Raw genomic sequence first — 18,603 nt, forward strand, 5'->3', positions numbered from 1 at the left:
TCCTCATAATCCTGGACTATCGGACCACCATTTTATTACGTTTGCAATCGCAATAAATAATCTGCTCAGACCCCAACCAAGGATCATCAAAAGCCGTGCTATAAATTCTCGGACAACCCAAAGACTCCTAGATGCCCTTCCAGACTCCCTCCGCCTACCCAAGGACGTCAGAGTACAAAAATCAGTTAACCACCTAACTGAGGAACTCAATTTAACCTTGAGCAATACCCTAGATGCAGTCGCACCCCTAAAAACAAAAAACATTTGTCATAAGAAACTAGCTCCCTGGTATACAGAAAATACCCGAACTCTGGAGCAAGCTTCCAGAAAATTGGAACAGAAATGGCGCTACACCAAACTGTAAGTCTTCCGATTAGCTTGGAAAGACAGTACCGTGCAATATCGAAGAGCCTCACTGCTGCTCGATCATCCTATTTTTCCAACTTAATTGAGGAAAATAAGAACAATCCAAAATTTCTTTTTGATTCTGTCGCAAAGCTAACTAAAAAGCAGCATTCCCCAAGAGAGGATGGCTTTCACTGCAGCAGTGATAAATTCATGAACTTCTTTGAGGAAAAGATCATGATCATGATCATTAGAAAGCAAATGACGGACTCGTCTTTAAATCTGCGTATTCCTCCAGAGCTCAGTTGTCCTGAGTCTGCACAACTCTGCCAAGACCTAGGATCAAGGGAGACACTCAAGTTTTTTAGTACTATATCTCTTGACACATTGATGAAAATAATCATGGCCTCTAAAACTTCAACTAAACTACTGAAAGAGCTGCTTCCTGTGCTTGCCCCTCCTATGTTGAACATAATAAATGGCTCTCTATCCACCAAACTCACTAAAGGTGGCAGTAATAAAGCCTCTCTTGAAAAAGCCAAACCTTGACCCAGAAAATATAAAAAACTATCGGCCTATATCGAATCTCCCATTGAAAAAGCTGCCTTTTTGAAGACAAACAATGTATACGAAACGCTTCAGTCTGATTTTAGACCCCATCATAGCACTGAGACTGCACTTGTGAAGGTGGTAAATGACCTTTTAATGGCGTTAGACCGAGGCTCTGCATCTGTCCTCATGCTCCTAGACCGTAGTGCTGCTTTTGATACCATCGATCACCACATTCTTTTGGAGAGATTGGAAACCCAAATTGGTCTACACGGACAAGTTCTGGCCTGGTTTAGATCTTATCTGTCGGAAAGATATCAGTTTGTCTCTGTGAATGGTTTGTCCTCTGACAAATCAAATGTAAATTTCGATGTTCCTCAAGGTTCCATTTTAGGACCACTATTGTTTTCACTATATATTTTACCTCTTGGTGATGTCATTCGGAAACATAATGTTAACTTTCACTGCTATGCGGACGATACACAGCTGTACATTTTGATAAAACATGGTGAAGCCCCAAAATTGCCTACCCTGGAAGCCTGTGTTTCAGACATAAGGAAGTGGCGGCAAATGTTCTACTTTTAAACTCTGACAAAACAGAGATGCTAGTTTTAGGTCCCAAGAAACAAAGATATCTTCTGTTGAATCTGACAATTAATCCTGATGGTTGTACAGTCGTCTCAAATAAAACTGTGAAAGACCTCGGCGTTACTCTGGACCCTAATCTCTCTTTTGACGAACATATCAAGACTGTTTGAAGGACAGCTTTTTTTCATCTACGTAACATTGCAAAACTCTGAACATTTCTGTCAAAAAATTATGCAGAAAAATTAATCCATGCTTTTGTCACTTCTAGGTTAGACTACTGCAATGCTATACTTTCCGGCTACCCGGATAAAGCACTAAATAAACTTCAGTTAGTGCTAAACACGGCTGCTAGAATCTTGACTAGAAACAATTTTTTTATAATATTACTCCAGTGCTAGCCTCCCTACACTGGCTTCCTGTTAAGGCAAGGGCTGATTTCAAGGTTTTACTGCTAACCTACAAATCATTACATGGGCTTACTCCTACCTATCTTTCCGATTTGGTCCTGCTGTACATACCTACACGTACGTTACGGTCACAAGACGCAGGCCTCCTTACTGTCCTTAGAATTTCTAAGCAAACAGCTGGAGGCAGGGCTTTCTCCTGTGGAGCTCCATTTTTATGGAATGGTCTGCCTACCCATGTGAGAGACGCAGACTCGGTCTCAACCTTTAAGTCTTTATTGAAGACTCATCTCTTCAGTAGGTCCTATAACTGAGTGTAGTCTGGCCCAGGAGTGTGAAGGTGAACAGAAAGGCACTGGAGCAACGAACCACTCTTACTGTCTCTGCCTGGCCGGTTCCCCTCTCTCCACTGGGATTCTCTGCTTCTAACCCTATTACAGGGACTGAGTCACTGGCTTGCTGGTGCTCTTCCATGCCGTCCCTAGGAGGGGTGCATCACTTGAGTGGGTTGAGTGACTGACGTGATCTTCCTTTCCGGGTTGGCGCCCCCCCTTGGGTTCGTGCCGTGGCGGAGATCTTTGTGGGTTATACTCGGCCTTGTCTCAGGATGGTAAGTTGGTGGTTGAAGATATCCCTCTAGTGGTGTGGGGGCTGTGCTTTGGCAAAGTGGGTGGGGTTATATCCTGCCTGTTTGGCCCTGTCCGGGGGTATCGTCGGATGGGGCCACAGTGTCTCCCGACCCCTCCTGTCTCAGCCTCCAGTATTTATGCTGCAGTAGTTTGTGTCGGGGGGCTAGGGTCAGTCTGTTATATCTGGAGTATTTCTCCTGTCTTATCCGGTGTCCTGTGATAATTTAAGTATGCTCTCTCTAATTCTCTCTCTTTCTTTCTTTCTTTCTTTCTCTCTGAGGACCTGAGCCATAGGACCGTGCCTCAGGGCTACCTGGCCAGATGACTCCTTGCTGTCCCCAGTCCACCTGGTCGTGCTGCTGCTCCAGTTTCAACTGTTCTGCCTGCGGCTATGGAACCCTGACCTGTTCACCGGACATGCTACCTGTTCCAGACCTGCTGTTTTCAACTCTCTAGAGACAGCAGGAGCGGTAGAGATACTCTGAATGAAAAGCCAACTGACATTTACTCCTGAGGTGCTGACCTGTTGCACCCTCGACAACCACTGTGATTATTATTTTTTGACCCTGCTGGTCATCTATGAACATTTGAACATCTTGACCATGTTCTATTATAATCTCCACCCGGCACAGCCAGAAGAGGACGGGCCACCCCTCATAGCCTGATTCCTCTCTAGGTTTCTTCCTAGGTTCTGACCTATCTAGGGAGTTTTTCCTAGCCACCGTGCTTCTACACCTGCATTGCTTGCTGTTTGGGGTTTTAGGCTGGGTTTCTGTACAGCACTTTGTGACATCAGCAGATGTAAGAAGGGCTTTATAAATACATTTGATTGAATAATCTAAAGCCGGACACACACAGAATTCTCCACAGCAATAGATTTATTTCCCATGTAATGGAAATACATGCAATAGTTTCTATTAACACACAGACCTGAGGACACGAATACCTGTCTGACGAAAGTTAAACATAGGTAGAAAGTGCATCTAGCTTCACCTGAGCTTTCCTCAAAGCATAGCTGTTTAGAAACAAATTAAAATGTACAATTAATAACGTTTAACATAAATAGTCTACTTCCAGATGATATTCTAACTGTGCAAAACGCCTCGACAACAACAACAAACAAGTCATTTTATAGCGACATTAGGAACATGCCGTCTGATGCAGGTCAGACAATACCAGAGATAAAGCAGTAAAATCCCTATCCTGAGTCTACTTAGAGTTAAAGAAAGTGTAACCTGAGAGAGAGAGAGAGAGAGAGAGAGAGAGAGATCACAAAATAACCACACAAACCTCACACAAGCACACAACACTGAGAAAGACCCTAGAAACTGTATAGATATGTACATATGATCAACGCATGAGTACATTAGCTCAGTGCAAACTCAAAGAGGAAAAACTCCAAGTGACCATACAGCTTCAATTTCTTAGGCCATAAATAGTCTAATATGCATATGTGTTGAAGAAGTATGACTGCTTTCTTTGACCCGAAATCAGTACTCTTACCCTGTTTGTCTGTTTGAGCCTGTCGTGAAACACTTCCCCTTTATGCAGACTGTGTATCATTGATCTACTTCCTTCTCAAGGTTATCAGCCTCTCAAAGAAATGTAATGCTAGCCCATTTCGACGGTGTGACTGGAAAACACTAGCATGCTAATAAAGATATGATTTATAAGGATGAAGGTCACTTGTTTGTCCCTGTTGCACCCTGGTCAATCCTCATTGCGTTGTAGTATCCATTCTCCTCCAGAACCTCCTCTATAATGGCCTGAAATGAAAGATCACTTATAGCATTCATATTTCCTAACCAGTTTCTCAGTTTCAGCCAGACATAGACATCCACATGTCCAGAAATATGTCAACTACAACAGGCTATCCTACTGTATTTAATTCTATACATAAAAAAAACTGATACTAACCTGCATCTGCTCATAGCTGATTCCCTCCTTGAGATCACCATTTTCCATATCACCTGTAGCACAAAGTTACATTTTAGGCTTCTTAACACCTAGACAAGAGTTATAGCAACCCCCATGGGAGACAACGTGAGAACACAACACTCATCACGTAGCTTTGGTTCTTGGCTCAGTATTCTGTTAGATTGCTACGTTAACCAGTATGCACTAGCACTGAGGTTAGGGTACCTTGCTTGCAGGGTTGGGGAGTAATGGATTACATGTAAGGGATTAAAAAAAAACGGTAACTGTAATCCATTACGTTACGAGCAAAAATATTGTAATCAGATTACAGATACTTTGAAAAAACTAGATATTTACTTCAAGGATTACTTTTAAATTCAGAAAGGATGTTTGTGAAAAAACAAAATCTTTGACACTTCTCTGTTTTCTCAATGACGTTCAAATCAGCATTGAAAAAAGGTGCAAGTTTAAGTTTGTTCCACCTGAGTGAGTCTGACCACAAGACAGAGACCACTATGATGACACTCCAAATGTGTTTGATGGATCGTGGGAAAAGAGCAGGAATAAGCTTTTTTAGGCCACAGTCCAAGCTATGTCTTCCAATGGTGCGACTGCTGTCGGCATCCAAAGATTATCCAACTTGAAGGAAAGGATGACAGTAGCTGTTTAGTCTACGGCGATACGGATATCACGTGTTATTGATATCTACATAGCGCATTGATGTGAATCACACTGCTGCTCTCTCATCTAGCTATTTGTGCCGTACGGATTGTGGTTGTTGTGGATGGCTGTTCACAAACCTAAATGTGTATTTGAACCCAATAATGGTTGAATTTAAGAAGTTTAAGATGCCTATCAATCATTATTTTTGAAACCAGTGGACAGCCAATGAAAAAACATATAAATACCTCATGAGCTTAGTTCAACTGTCACACTCCATGAGAACCCAAAATATAAGCTTGTTTTACTCCAATGTTTGTAAACAAACACTGTATAGCCTCATAACATGGTTAAAACAATACTTTTGATATCATGGATGGTCAGTCCTTGCATCCATAGCTCTGTCTATTAATCTGAGAGTGGTTACATTTCTCCAGGCCCATCCCTCAGCTTTTTACCAAAACAGAGGCGGGGCACCCGTTTTGTTATTGTTTCATCTGTGGATTTAAACAGCTGCATATTATCAAGATATCATAGTGTCAACAACAAAAAGGTAAACAATAGGCCTATAGCAAATGTAGCATATGGCATTCATTTTTCACATGTAAATAGCACTTTTCAGTAGTGCTCAAAGCATGCCATTCCATGAGAGCAGAATTTATTTTTCAACTCGAATCAATAAGCCCAATCAGTCCTCCATGATAACAATCATAAATCATAAACAACAGAGTAGGGCTGGCTAATAGGTAAAATAGGTAAAACAATTAGGCTAACCTATACTTACACATTTCCAAGTCCTATTCTTGAAGATCCAGGGTGTAAAACATTTATTGGAATGACTGGAATTCTGATAGACTTTGGTTTTTAGATATAATTTAATGGTATTATTATATGTAGTAGAAAGCGATGGGTTAGAAGAAGCCTACATAACCAACCCATAAAGTAAAATGTAACATCCATATATGGCCAGCTATGTCAACTTTAACATTGATTTATCCTGCAATAGATGTGGTTCAATTGGTAACATACATTTTTGTCTTCTTCTAATGGCTCTTAAGGGGAAAGTAATCTAAAAGTAACCGAATGTAATCAGATTACGTTACTGATTACAATTTGGGACAGGTAACTAGTAACTGTAACGGATTACATTTAGAAAGTAACCTACCCAACCCTGCTTGCTTGGCAGCACCTAGATGGTCTCCTCCAAAAGACTGGACCAGAGACCACCAGTCTGAGCTGGCAGAGCCTGACTCCATTAGCTCTGGAGACCCCTGGAGCAGCTGGAAACAAAATGGAGATCAACACATACGGATTTAACCCGTTAGATGAACTAGACTGGTATATAGGCTTACAATGCCACGTTGACTACCGCAGCGCAACTCCATAGTTGAGGCAGACCGCTCTAACGTTGTTGTAAGTTCCTGGTGTCTTGTATTTACCTTGTTAAGCTCCACCTTGAGATTGTAGGGACTGCTTTCGTAGTGGAACAGGGACTTTTTGAATCTCTCAATCGCCCGCCGTTTGACACTGTGCTGAAGAGCTGGGGGAAGCTGAACATAAAATGGTTTAAAAACAGTACGATTTAAAATATAATGGCTCAAATGTCTAGACATACTGTATACACCAACCAACTGGTACATAGTTCTCATTATTATTACCGGAACTCTAAATCAAATGAAAATCTAAAGTACATATAGACTTACCTGAGTGATGTAAATGATTTTATGCAGTTGTACCAGGAGTCTTTGGACGGGATCATCGATCTGCCGAACCTTCCTCTGAGACACACAGATTCCTGCTGACACTACGAAACCCACATGTTTATCAGTTGAGTTGATCCTACTTAACCAAAGTTGAAGGAGGAAAGAAGAACATCCTTCAAAATGACCCAATTTACCTGGTCGAGGTTTTGGATTCGGAACAGCAAACTCACCACTGAGGAAAACAGGATGGTTATTTTATCACTTGACTGACAAACTGTTGTCATGACACAAACAGTATAGGCACTCTTCAGATGAAATGATGATATGGGTAACATTCAACAACATATAATATATCAGAGTATGATCGTATATAGACTCACCCAGCTAAGTTTGGTTCATCTACCACAGAAACACTGACGCTGCTCTTTATCAGCCCTTTAACAATAAAAAAAGATACATTGATTCCAATCCAAACATTACACTTGGAAATACTCCTAGTAATTGAATGATCAAAATTCAAGTGAGCATTTTGAATTCAAGTGCTCACCAGCGTCTTTATACCCCGAGACAGTGGAGATGTGGGTATGAAAGGGATCTAGATCTTTATCTGAGCCATTATCTATATAAACACATAGATCATAATCAACATGGTAGCAAATGTTTTATGAGAAACATTAATTACGGCCATATAATTCAAGGAAGATTTACCTTGGCTGTGTATTTTTTTGCTTTGGTTTGAGCTGTGGCCTAAAGAGAAGTATGGTACCATGGACTCATCAGTCCTACTAGTGGTTTTCTCCTGGTCTTTAGAGGAGTGGCAGCAGCTGACCCTGCCCCGATGGCTCTCCAGGAAGTACTTCTGTGCTCGCTTCCTGTCTCGCTCCGCCCTCCTCTCCAAAGCATTCTGGGAAGTATACAAACTGTCCATGAACCTCATCATGATGTCAGAGATCTTGGAGCTGACTTCCACGATGTCTGGACGCAAGTCTGCGTCAGTTGTCAGGCACCTGAGGGGTATTATGGGAGTTATAAAAGGTAGTAATCAGACAATGTAGCATCTTATCAAGAATTGCCCATCATTGATTTGTGTGATGCAATGTGTGATCACTGCCTGGTACGGCAATTGCTCGGCCTCCTACCGCAAGGCACTACAGAGGGTAGTGCGTACGGCCCAGTACATCACTGGGGCTAAGCTGCCTGCCATCCAGGACCTCTACACCAGGCGGTGTCAGAGGAAGGCCCTAAAAATTGTCAAAGACCCCAGCCACCCCAGTCATAGACTGTTCTCTGTACTACCGCATGGCAAGCGGTACCGGAGTGCCAAGTCGAGGACAAAAAGGCTTCTCAACAGTTTTTACCCCCAAGCCATAAGACTCCTGAACAGGTAATCAAATGGCTCCCCGGACTATTTGCATAGTGTGCCCCCCCCCCACCCCCCCTTTTTACGCTGCTGCTACTCTTTGTTTATCATATATGCATAGTCACTTTAACTATACATTCATGTACATACTACCTCAATTGGGCCGACCACCAGTGCTCCTGCACATTGGCTAACCGGGCTATCTGCACTGTGTCCCACCCGCCAACCCCTCTTTTTACGCTGCTGCTACTCTCTGTTTATCATATATGCATAGTCACTTTAACTATACATTCATGTACATACTACCTCAATTGGGCCGACCACCAGTGCTCCTGCACATTGGCTAACCGGGCTATCTGCACTGTGTCCCACCCGCCAACCCCTCTTTTTACGCTGCTGCTACTCTCTGTTTATCATATATGCATAGTCACTTTAACTATACATTCATGTACATACTACCTCAATTGGGCCGACCACCAGTGCTCCTGCACATTGGCTAACTGGGCTATCTGCACTGTGTCCCACTCACCACCCGCCAACCCCTCTTTTACGCTACTGCTACTCTCTGTTCATCATATATGCATAGTCACTTTAACCATATCTACATGTACATACTACCTCAATCAGCCTGACTAACCGGTGTCTGTATGTAGCCTCGCTACTTTTATAGCCTCGCTATTGTATATAGCCTGTCTTTTTACTGTTGTTTTATTTCTTTACCTACCTATTGTTCACCTAATACAGGCTCTAACCAATAGTGCAAAAAAGGTAAGTAAGCATTTCACTGTAAGGTCTACACCTGTTGTATTCGGCGCACGTGACAAATAAACTTCGAATTGATTTGATTCTTTGCTATCCACATCAAAGATATTTCAGTGAAACATAAATTAATTAACTTTATCATATTTGTATACTTTTATCCTATATTTATACTTACCATTTAATCATGTCTGTGACTCTCTCTGAGAAAATGCCTTCCTCCACTGGTTCATAGACTGCCTCCACAATCTACCAAACACAAACCACAGTTTAGCAACAATAGCCCTAGATACATAGAGAACCTATGTGAGTAGTGTGTGTGTATATGTGCGTTTGCGTGTCACCTTGGTGGCGAGGGAGAGCATGTTGCTGCTGTAGAATGGAGGCCTCAGTGTGGCCATCTGGTAGAGGATACATCCGCTAGCCCAGACATCAGCCTTTTCCCCATACGGCTCACTCTTCACTATCTCTGGACTACACACACACACACACACACACACACACACACACACACACACACACACACACACACACACACACACACACACACACACACACACACACACACACACACACACACACACACACACACACACACACACACACACACACACACACACACACACACACATACACACACACATGCAACATGGCAGTTGTAGAGATCATTGAAATGATATTGGAGTGTCAGTAATGAAGCTTGATAAAGGCAGTCGTACCTTAGAGACGACCTACTTCATCATCAGGACAGATCTACCTGAAATCTCCCCTGAGTATGAGTAACTATTATACACATAACTCACCAGGAGTACAGTATGGTCCCAACCACTGACGTTAGCTTGCTGTTCTCCTGTTTCTGTTTAGCCAGCCCAAAGTCAGCTGAAATGGATTCAGGTCAAATGTTTTACCGACACGTACATCCTCAGGCATAAGGACATGATGTACGTAAAACGAATGATAAGTGGTTTGCGGAAGAATTTGACTCATTCATATTTACGTGTGCCTCTGGTTTTAGTAGAAGATGCCATGAGGAGAGAGAAATAGAGCATGAAAAGGACAACTGTGATTGACTGACTGATAGTGACTTTGTCCCTCTCTCCCAGCATGACGTTATTAGGAGTGAGGTCTCGGTGGACGATCCTCTTCTCCTTGTGCAGGTACCTTAAAGCCAGACACATCTGAGGAATTTCATCGGGAGAAAAAAAAACAGGGATATGCATTCTTTAGTAAACAACATCATAGCATTGATTGATTCATTCATTCATAGCAATTATCCAAGAGAGAATTCACGGTCACAGTAGCTTTGTTGTCAGTGCAAAGCAATGGAGGCCGATACTTACCTGGATGAATATGTTCCAAAGTCTCTCCTCTGTGAATTGCTGCTCCTTCTCTTTCAGAGAGTTGAAATGGTCCCAGAGGGGAACACCTTCTATCAACTCCATGACAATGTACAGCCTGTCACCTGAAACGGTGTTCATAGCCATTTAAAAAGCTGGTATCTTAATAATGTTAACACGCTGCTTTGTGTGATGTATTGTTGTCTCTACCTTCTTTCCCTTTGTGCTGTTGTCTGTGCCCAATAATGTTTGTACCATGTTTTGTTCTGCTACCATGTTGTGTTGCTGCCTTGCTATGTTGTCGTCTTAGGTCTCTCTTTATGTAGTGTTGTGTTGTCTCTTTTGTTGTGATGTGTGTTTGGTTCTATATTTATATTGTATTTATTTTCATTTTTAATCACAGGCCCCCGTCCCCGCAGGAGGCCTTTTGCCTTTTGGTAGATCGTCATTGTAAATAAGAATTTATGCTTAACTGACTTGCCTAGTTAAATAAATGTTAAATAAAAAATACAGAAATTGAAAAAATAGTGGTGTGTGTCTGATACTTACCTTTCAAGAATGTCTTGTAATATTTCACAACATTTGGATGGGTCATCTCCAGGGAACAGAGAAAAAAAGCATGAGTGCTCATCATTCAAAAAGAAGTACTGACTGGTGTGTTGTAGGTAATATTGTATATAACCACATGGTAGAATATCAACAATCAAAAGCTACGTGTGAGACATGAACTACTGTATCTGGCCGATAGTAAACCAATGCTAACCTGTTCCTTAATGATGGTGAGCTCCGACACTATCTTCTCCACGTTGCTGTCTCTGGACTTCTTATCTTTACCAAAGGCAGGGTTGTGGAGATTCACTTCCTTCAGAGCCAGAAGGTTCTGACCACTCTGTTTCCTCACCTCTCAGCACAACCGCACACAACAATCAAAACCAAATAGGTAGAAAATATACCAGAAAGAATGTTGAAGACATGTGTGGAGTGATATTACTGCCAAAATACACTTCGGATTCAAATTCTTTTGGCACTAAAATCACTCCATGGTCATGCCAAATGGTACAAATTCAAACTCAAGCATGTAGAGGTAGCAACATTCTAGTGATCATGAGTCCTTGAAATTAAAGCACAATCAGACATGCCACATCAATCACAACCACATTGTAATGGTTGTCATGTGTCCACTCATTCATGCACGTTAAGGTTGGCACTGAGGAATGGCTCAGTGGGAGGCTCTACCTTGAACACACTGCCGAAGGCCCCAGTGCCTAGATGGTCCAGTATGGAGTAGCCATTGATCACTCTCAGAGGAGGGCGGTTCTGGTCGACAGTCTCAATATTCTCCCTCAGGCTGTCCAATTCCTCCTGCTAAAGGCAAGCCAACACACGCCAATAAACAATCCTCACAGAGTGGAGTAGGTTAGTAATGACGGCAGAGAATAGTTCATGAAAATAGTAAATTAATCATTATTCTGATTATACGGGGCTTTACATTACAATCTAAAAGGAGACAGGAGAGGGCCCTTGAATGTACAGGTAACTGCCAAAATAATGAAAACACTTGAGTAAATGAGGGATAAAAACTCTATTGAAAGCAGATGCTTCCACAATATGGTTCCAGACACTTGTAGAATCTATGCCAAGATGCATTGAAGCTGTTTTGGCTCCTGGTGGCCCAACACCCTTTAAAGACGCTATATGTTGGTGTTTCCTTTATTTTGGCAGTTACCTATATGTTACGTATAGTCGTTTTTACAGTATAGCAGTTTTCTCACAGTGTAGAGAGAAACTTTTGCTTGAAGTGCTTCATAGACAGTGATGTCTCTCACATAATGTCCAACATCAATGAACAGCTCAAATAAATCTGTAGGAAAAAGCCTGAAACATAATTTTTTTTAAATACATTTTCTGAAATAAATAAATATGTACATTGACTTTAAGAAACAATGTCTTATGTCATCACCTTTTAAACAGATGCCGGTTACATTCCATGCTGAAGAGGAAACGTAGGGTCCGAAATGCATAGCACTATCAACATCAACAATAACATAATGACTATCATTGTAGTATAAGGACACACATGACATGATAATTGTAATTACACCATTATGTAATGCATGTGTAATACCTGTAGGGATATTGCTTTTGGTCCATTGAGAAAGCTTTGTGGCAGAATCAATTTCGCAATTACATAGACCCCATTCTCCTGACGAAGCAAAGAGAACACATTTCAAAAATGCCCTTTCCACTAACACAATTCTGAATCAATATCATAGTGCTATATATTGTCCAGTTCATTGACCGTTCTAATGGCAGCCAAAACTCTGTTTCTGTTTGTGGCTAGGTGCCTTTACCTGAACCACCTGATGTGCAGTGGTGTCATCCAAAACGAGCTCAGTCAGAGCCGCACAGCATGCTGCAATAAAGACAGACATTTACACAAGATCATGTTGAACGTAGATCAATCTATATGATCTATAGTCAAAATATCCAACATGTCCAGTGTATGTTCCTACCTGACTGTAGAGACATGTTGTCGTCCACATCCTCCTGTGGACTGAGCTCCTCACTGACGTGCTGTCTCTGGATGCGTCCCGCTGCATTGGCGCTGCAGAGGGCCTCGATAGAGGAGCGGTCCGAAAAGTACGCCCGCTCACTGGAACAGACAGCATACAGTACATTACGGAACCCTAATGGTCTGGGTTGCATACCACTTTCTCATCATCAGAATTTCCTCATGGTCATAATAATCACTAACCAATGTTTCAACCACTGTCTTTGACCCACTAAACTCTCGAGTAACTCTTGACAATACTATATTAGCTTAACCAGAGGTTGCATACCATTTTCCCATAATCACAATTTTCTCAAGGTCATAATATACACTAACCTAGGCCTCACCCAATATACTGCATTTGACCCAGTGAACTCCTGAGTAGTCTATGCTTTCCATGACCTTTTATGATACTTCTTTAGTCTATCCAGAGGCAGCCTCTCACCTGTTGAGGATGTGGAGCAGCTGTTGCACCCCTCCCCAGGTGCGTATCTCGGCGCTGGTGTCTGGCTCCTCACACAGCTGGACCAGGACCCACACTACGCTCCACAGCAGCTTCAGGTGCTCGCCGTGCAGCAGGCTGAGCAGCACCGGCAGTCCCTCGCACTCCCTCACCTGCTCCCGCACCTGCCGCACCGGGGAAAGCAGCCGCAGCAACTCTGCACTCATCCTGAAAGGGACACAAAGAAAAATGGATACGCAAAACACATATCAAAGCAAGACATTGGAAGATGCATGTTATTGCTAGTGATATAGTCATGCTGTTGATCTGGGTGTAAGGTGAACTGTTATTTTGAGGCAACTTTGTTGTGCAAAGATGAACGCATAGAGTGTGACTGATTAGGGAGGTAGGTACCGTACCTTTTGGACAGTAAGTCATAATCTTGTAGTATAACAAGAAGATTCTCCACGATTGACAACTCTCCTATCTTCTTCTTGCATTCTGAACTAGGGGATAGATCAAGTGATGTATTTAAGTGTTAGCTACAGTGTATACTTTTACTAAAGGTATGCATGATGTCCCAAGGTCCCTTTATAAGAGCAGTTACCTCTCAGCCAATGAGGTGAGTGCTAGGAGGGCACCTAGTAATACACTGCTGTCACGTGTTGATAGGAGCTTTACCAGGGTCTGAGCATGAGCATGAAATCTTACATCATTATATGCTCATTAGTTACTACTTTCCAAGACAGAAAAAAACAAAAACCTATCCACAAGTAATGGGGAGCAGACATTGGACTAACAGTCAGTTAGGAGTACAGTTCTTCATTTAACACAATCCTACAGTATGAGGCAGTGAAATTTGTACAATTGTTTACCTTATGAGCGCCACTCTCAATAACCCACTGCCTTTGGTCCTCCACTGCAGACAGTTTCTGAAACATATCTATTCAGGAATGAAGAGACAAGGAACAATAAGGAAGGACATTGAGGGAAATACAGGCTACTTTTTAGGGGGGATTTGATAACTCACACGTCATGGTGACCAACTTCTCCATGACAAATGTCTGCTCTCCACACCCCAGATAACTGCTGCACACCGACTCCATGTACTAAAGAGGGAGGGAAAGGGATAGAAAGTGACAGCTATAAAAAGCAACACAGGACTGTCAGACTAGAAGGTTTTTTAAATAGATTTAAAGTACATTTACCCTTGCGAGAAGATCAACACCTTGGAGTTGATGAAAAACTCTCTGAAAAGATAGGGTATGACGAGAATGAAAAAGATAACTGAAATCAGAGTGTTGAATTGTCCTGCTTGCTTGTCAGGTTTTTGTCAACAAGTCAAAAGAGAAAGGCAGCACGAGTCATATCTATTTTACATCATACGAAGTTGAAGGAAGAAAAGGCCCGTCATTCGTTTTACCTGATAAAGTGGTTCTCTTACAAGCAATCGTAGACAGATGAGCACTCTAAGGACAGACTCAGGTGGTGCATGGTCGACCCAGTCACTACAAAGGAAGTACACACACAACTGAGCAACTTTCAAGACCTTCATCAGCTGCACAGAAATTGTTGAAACCATATGAGACTACCTGCACAGCCTGTTCTTGACCAAAGAGGTAAGGATCTCAAAAAAAAGCTTATGTTGAGGATGACTGTTGAAACAATGTTGGTTTCTGTATGTTGCACTGTTAGAAGGAAAGATGTGTAAGAAAAGTTAATTATGTGATCAATCATATTCAAGGAATCCTAAATGCATTATTTAGGGATATACCTGAATTTCTCCAGCTCAGGATCTTCAGAGGTTATGTGAATCTGACTCCTATTGTTGCTGGCAGTATTTAGCTGGAGAGTGGTCTGAGATCTTCCTCCACTGTTGCGGACCTTACATGACTGACTCAATACTGCCACCTGGAATGTCAGGCAGACAAACCTGATCACATCATACTGTACAGTCGTGGCCAAAAGTTTTGAGAATGGCACAAATATTCATTTTCACAAAGTCTGCTGCCTCAGTTTGTATGATGGCAATTTGCATATACTCCAGAATGTTATGAAGAGTGATCAGATGAATTGCAAAGTCCCTCTTTGCCATGCAAATGAACTGAATCCCCCAAAAACATTTCCACTGCATTTCAGCCCTGCCATAAAAGGACCAGCTGACATCATGTCAGTGATACTCTCGTTAACACAGGTGTGAGTGTTGACAAGGACAAGGCTGGAGATCACTCTGTCATGCTGATTGAGTTCGAATAACAGACTGGAAGCTTCAAAAGGCGGGTGGTGCTTGGAATCATTGTTCTTCCTCTGTCAAATATGGTTACCTGCAAGGAAACACGTGCTGTCATCATTGCTTTGCACAAAAAGGGCTTCACAGGCAAGGATATTGCTGCCAGTAAGATTGCACCTAAATCAACCATTTATCGGATCATCAAGAACTTCAAGGAGAGCGGTTCAATTGTTGTGAAGAAGGCTTCAGGGCACCCAAGAAAGTCCAGCAAGCGCCAGGACCGTCTCCTAAAGTTGATTCAGCTGCGGGATCGGGGCACCACCAGTACAGCTTGCTCAGGAATGGCAGCAGGCAGGTGTGAGTGCATCTGCACGCACAGTGAGGCAAAGACTTTTGGAGGATGGCCTGGTGTCAAGAAGGGCAGCAAAGAAGCCACTTCTCTCCAGGAAAAACATCAGGGACAGACTGATATTCTGCAAAAGGTACAGGGATTGGACTGCTGAGGACTGGGGTGAAGTCATTTTCTCTGATGAATCCCCTTTCCGATTGTTTGGGGCATCTGGAAAAAAGCTTGTCCGGAGAAGACAAGGAGAGCGCTACCATCAGTCCTGTGTCATGCCAACAGTAAAGCATCCTGAGACCATTCATGTGTGGGGTTGCTTCTCAGTCAAGTGAGTGGGCTCACTCACAATTTTGCCTAAGAACACCACCACGAATAAAGAATGGTACCAACACATCCTCCGAGAGCTACTTCTCCCAACCATCCAGGAACAGTTTGGTGACGAACAATGCCTTTTCCAGCATGATGGAGCACCTTGCCATAAGGCAAAAGTGATAACTAAGTGGCTCGGGGAACAAAACATATTTTGGGTCCATGGCCAGGAAACTCCCCAGACCTTAATCCCATTGTGAACTTGTGGTCAAACCTCAAGAGGCGGGTGGACAAACAAAAACCCACAAATTCTGACAAACTCCAAGCATTGATTATGCAAGAATGGGCTGCCAACAGTCAGAATGTGGCCCAGAAGTTCATTGACAGCATGCCAGGGCGGATTGCAGAGGTCTTGAAAAAGAAGGGTCAACACTGCAAATATTGACTCTTTGTATCAACTTCATGTAATTGTCAATAAAAGCCTTTGACACTTATGAAATGCTTGTAATTATACTTCAATATTCCATAGTAACATCTGACAAAAATATCTAAAGACACTGAGGCAGCAGACTTTGTGAAAATTAATATTTGTGTCATTCTCAAAACTTTTGGCAACAACTGTACAACACAAAATAGAGGTTTCGACATTCAGCTGAATTGACATGTCCTTACCTGGTATCTGTGAGCATTAGTTTCAAGCAGGGACAGTAGTTTCCTGAGATCATGTGATTCTCTAAAAATGATACATTTTGGTCAATCCTTTTATTCCAGTCATAACATGACATCAGTTGTGTGTGAATATTTTAGTTGAAAATGTCCCAAAAAAACTAGGCCTATTTTGACATTATGTATGTGCAGTATCTGAATTGACTGAAACTGAAATTACTTCAATACAACTTACTTGTTGTCTGGTCCCTTTAACTTCTGGAGAAGTTTGTCTGCTCTTCTCACCTTTTTAACTGGGTTGGGCATTATACAAATTCCCTTCTGCTTCCATGGGTCATACCTGAGGTACAACTTCCGGTAATTGACAATATATAACAATGCATTCAATATCATGGCATTTGGTACATTGTAACTGCTCTCAATATACAAATAAACATAGTCTGTTTTAGAAACATTAGCCTAGCGGTAGCTAGTAACACTGAACAACAACAGGTGCGACATAGTTCAGGAATAATGCAGCCATCCACTACAAGGGAACACAAAACAAATAACAAACATGTTTCCTTTGAGCCACTGAGCAGTCCCTTACCCTCCTTCACCATGGCAAATATGTAGGATACACCTGTTATTTTATTATTCTTTTTCAAGCTTGTTTTCTCCCTCAAGGTTGCAGTTTATTCATGGACATATTATGGGAAAGTATGTGCCCGAATTGGAAAAGGTCATACTGAAATTGATGATAGTTTTAACCAATAGGTGGAAGCAACATTATTATGTGGTAGTTTCTATGGATACAACTGACGCCTTTTCGCATTCCGTCACCAGAAAATTGTGTCTTTGGAATGTAGTTGTTTGTTGTTCCCCTGTTATTATAGCTTAGTGGTTGTTCCAGTTTCACCAAGTGCATAAATAAACACATTAATACTAAATAACTGTAAATTAACAAGTAGGTTTATAACTCTCATTTTGATAAATATTTATTTTTCATACACTACTAACCTGTGTGCATCTATCTATATGCAAAATAAACTTCCGATTTTGGAAACTTAAGTAGATGCAGAGTTTCTGTCAGGTTTCTGTTGATGGAAAATAAACAAGATGAAAACAGAGATTATCAAAAAAAATTGCAAAAATGTAAGAATGTTGTCGCGATAGCATGTGGATAACTCAGGCAATGAACAAACTACCGCGAGACGTTGGGTCCTTAATTTTTGCTATTCATAATCTCAGTACGCATTGTATCTGACGTACTCTCCGTCGTTCAGGTGTGACATTACGTCGGCCATAGTACGTAGGTATGCGCTAGTGAGAAGGGGAATGTCGGGTTGTGAATGATCGGTTTCTGAGCGGCAGCAAACGTCAACATTATGGGTGAGCCTACTTACTGTATCAAAAATGTCAGAAAACTGCTTTGGAAATTACATTCATAACTTGTTGTATCAGAATGGCTATTTTAAAGTAATGGTTGTTCGTGGCTTTTTAGTTGTCTGAGTAACCAACGCCCAGTCGTCCCCCCCCACCAGTTGTTGGATGAGTTGCTAGCAGGTTAGCATTAGCTTAGGCATTTCCTGTGTAGTTATTTTGTCCCTCATCACGAATTGCTTGCGCCAATTTCACCTACCTAGAGGTTCATTCCAAAAGCGAATGTTTTATTTTATGTATCTGGTGTTTGTTAAGTAAACTCAATCGAGGTAACGCTAGCTAGCTTTTTTAAATTTATTGTGGCGATAAAGTCATGTTCACCACCTAACGTTAGCCAGCTGGCTTGCTAGCCTACGATTCAGATAATGCTAACGCCAAGTCCTTACCCT

The 18,603-nt window shown here is 41.9% G+C and overlaps 1 protein-coding gene across 1 annotated transcript; it reads right to left on the reverse strand.

Moving 5' to 3' along the window:
- Positions 1-3,375: 3,375 nt before the first annotated feature.
- On the reverse strand, positions 3,376-17,485 carry nek10 (NIMA-related kinase 10). The gene is made up of 33 exons (XM_071397606.1): positions 17,028-17,485; positions 16,799-16,859; positions 15,019-15,155; positions 14,837-14,932; positions 14,668-14,752; positions 14,453-14,494; positions 14,275-14,353; positions 14,120-14,187; positions 13,852-13,931; positions 13,664-13,750; positions 13,248-13,472; positions 12,765-12,904; positions 12,603-12,664; positions 12,377-12,454; positions 12,212-12,276; positions 12,024-12,126; positions 11,488-11,616; positions 11,015-11,152; positions 10,801-10,846; positions 10,255-10,376; positions 9,990-10,092; positions 9,718-9,793; positions 9,259-9,388; positions 9,093-9,163; positions 7,504-7,802; positions 7,343-7,414; positions 7,176-7,230; positions 6,990-7,027; positions 6,796-6,896; positions 6,532-6,642; positions 6,258-6,372; positions 4,433-4,485; positions 3,376-4,281 (listed from the first exon to the last, which is right to left on the reverse strand). The coding sequence occupies exons 1-33, from the start codon at positions 17,183-17,185 to the stop codon at positions 4,198-4,200; spliced, it is 3,309 nt and encodes a 1,102-aa protein (XP_071253707.1). The 5' UTR covers positions 17,186-17,485; the 3' UTR covers positions 3,376-4,197.
- Positions 17,486-18,603: the final 1,118 nt, after the last annotated feature.

Source organism: Salvelinus alpinus, chromosome 4 (genome assembly GCF_045679555.1).
Source record: "Salvelinus alpinus chromosome 4, SLU_Salpinus.1, whole genome shotgun sequence".
Lineage (NCBI taxonomy): Eukaryota > Metazoa > Chordata > Actinopteri > Salmoniformes > Salmonidae > Salvelinus > Salvelinus alpinus.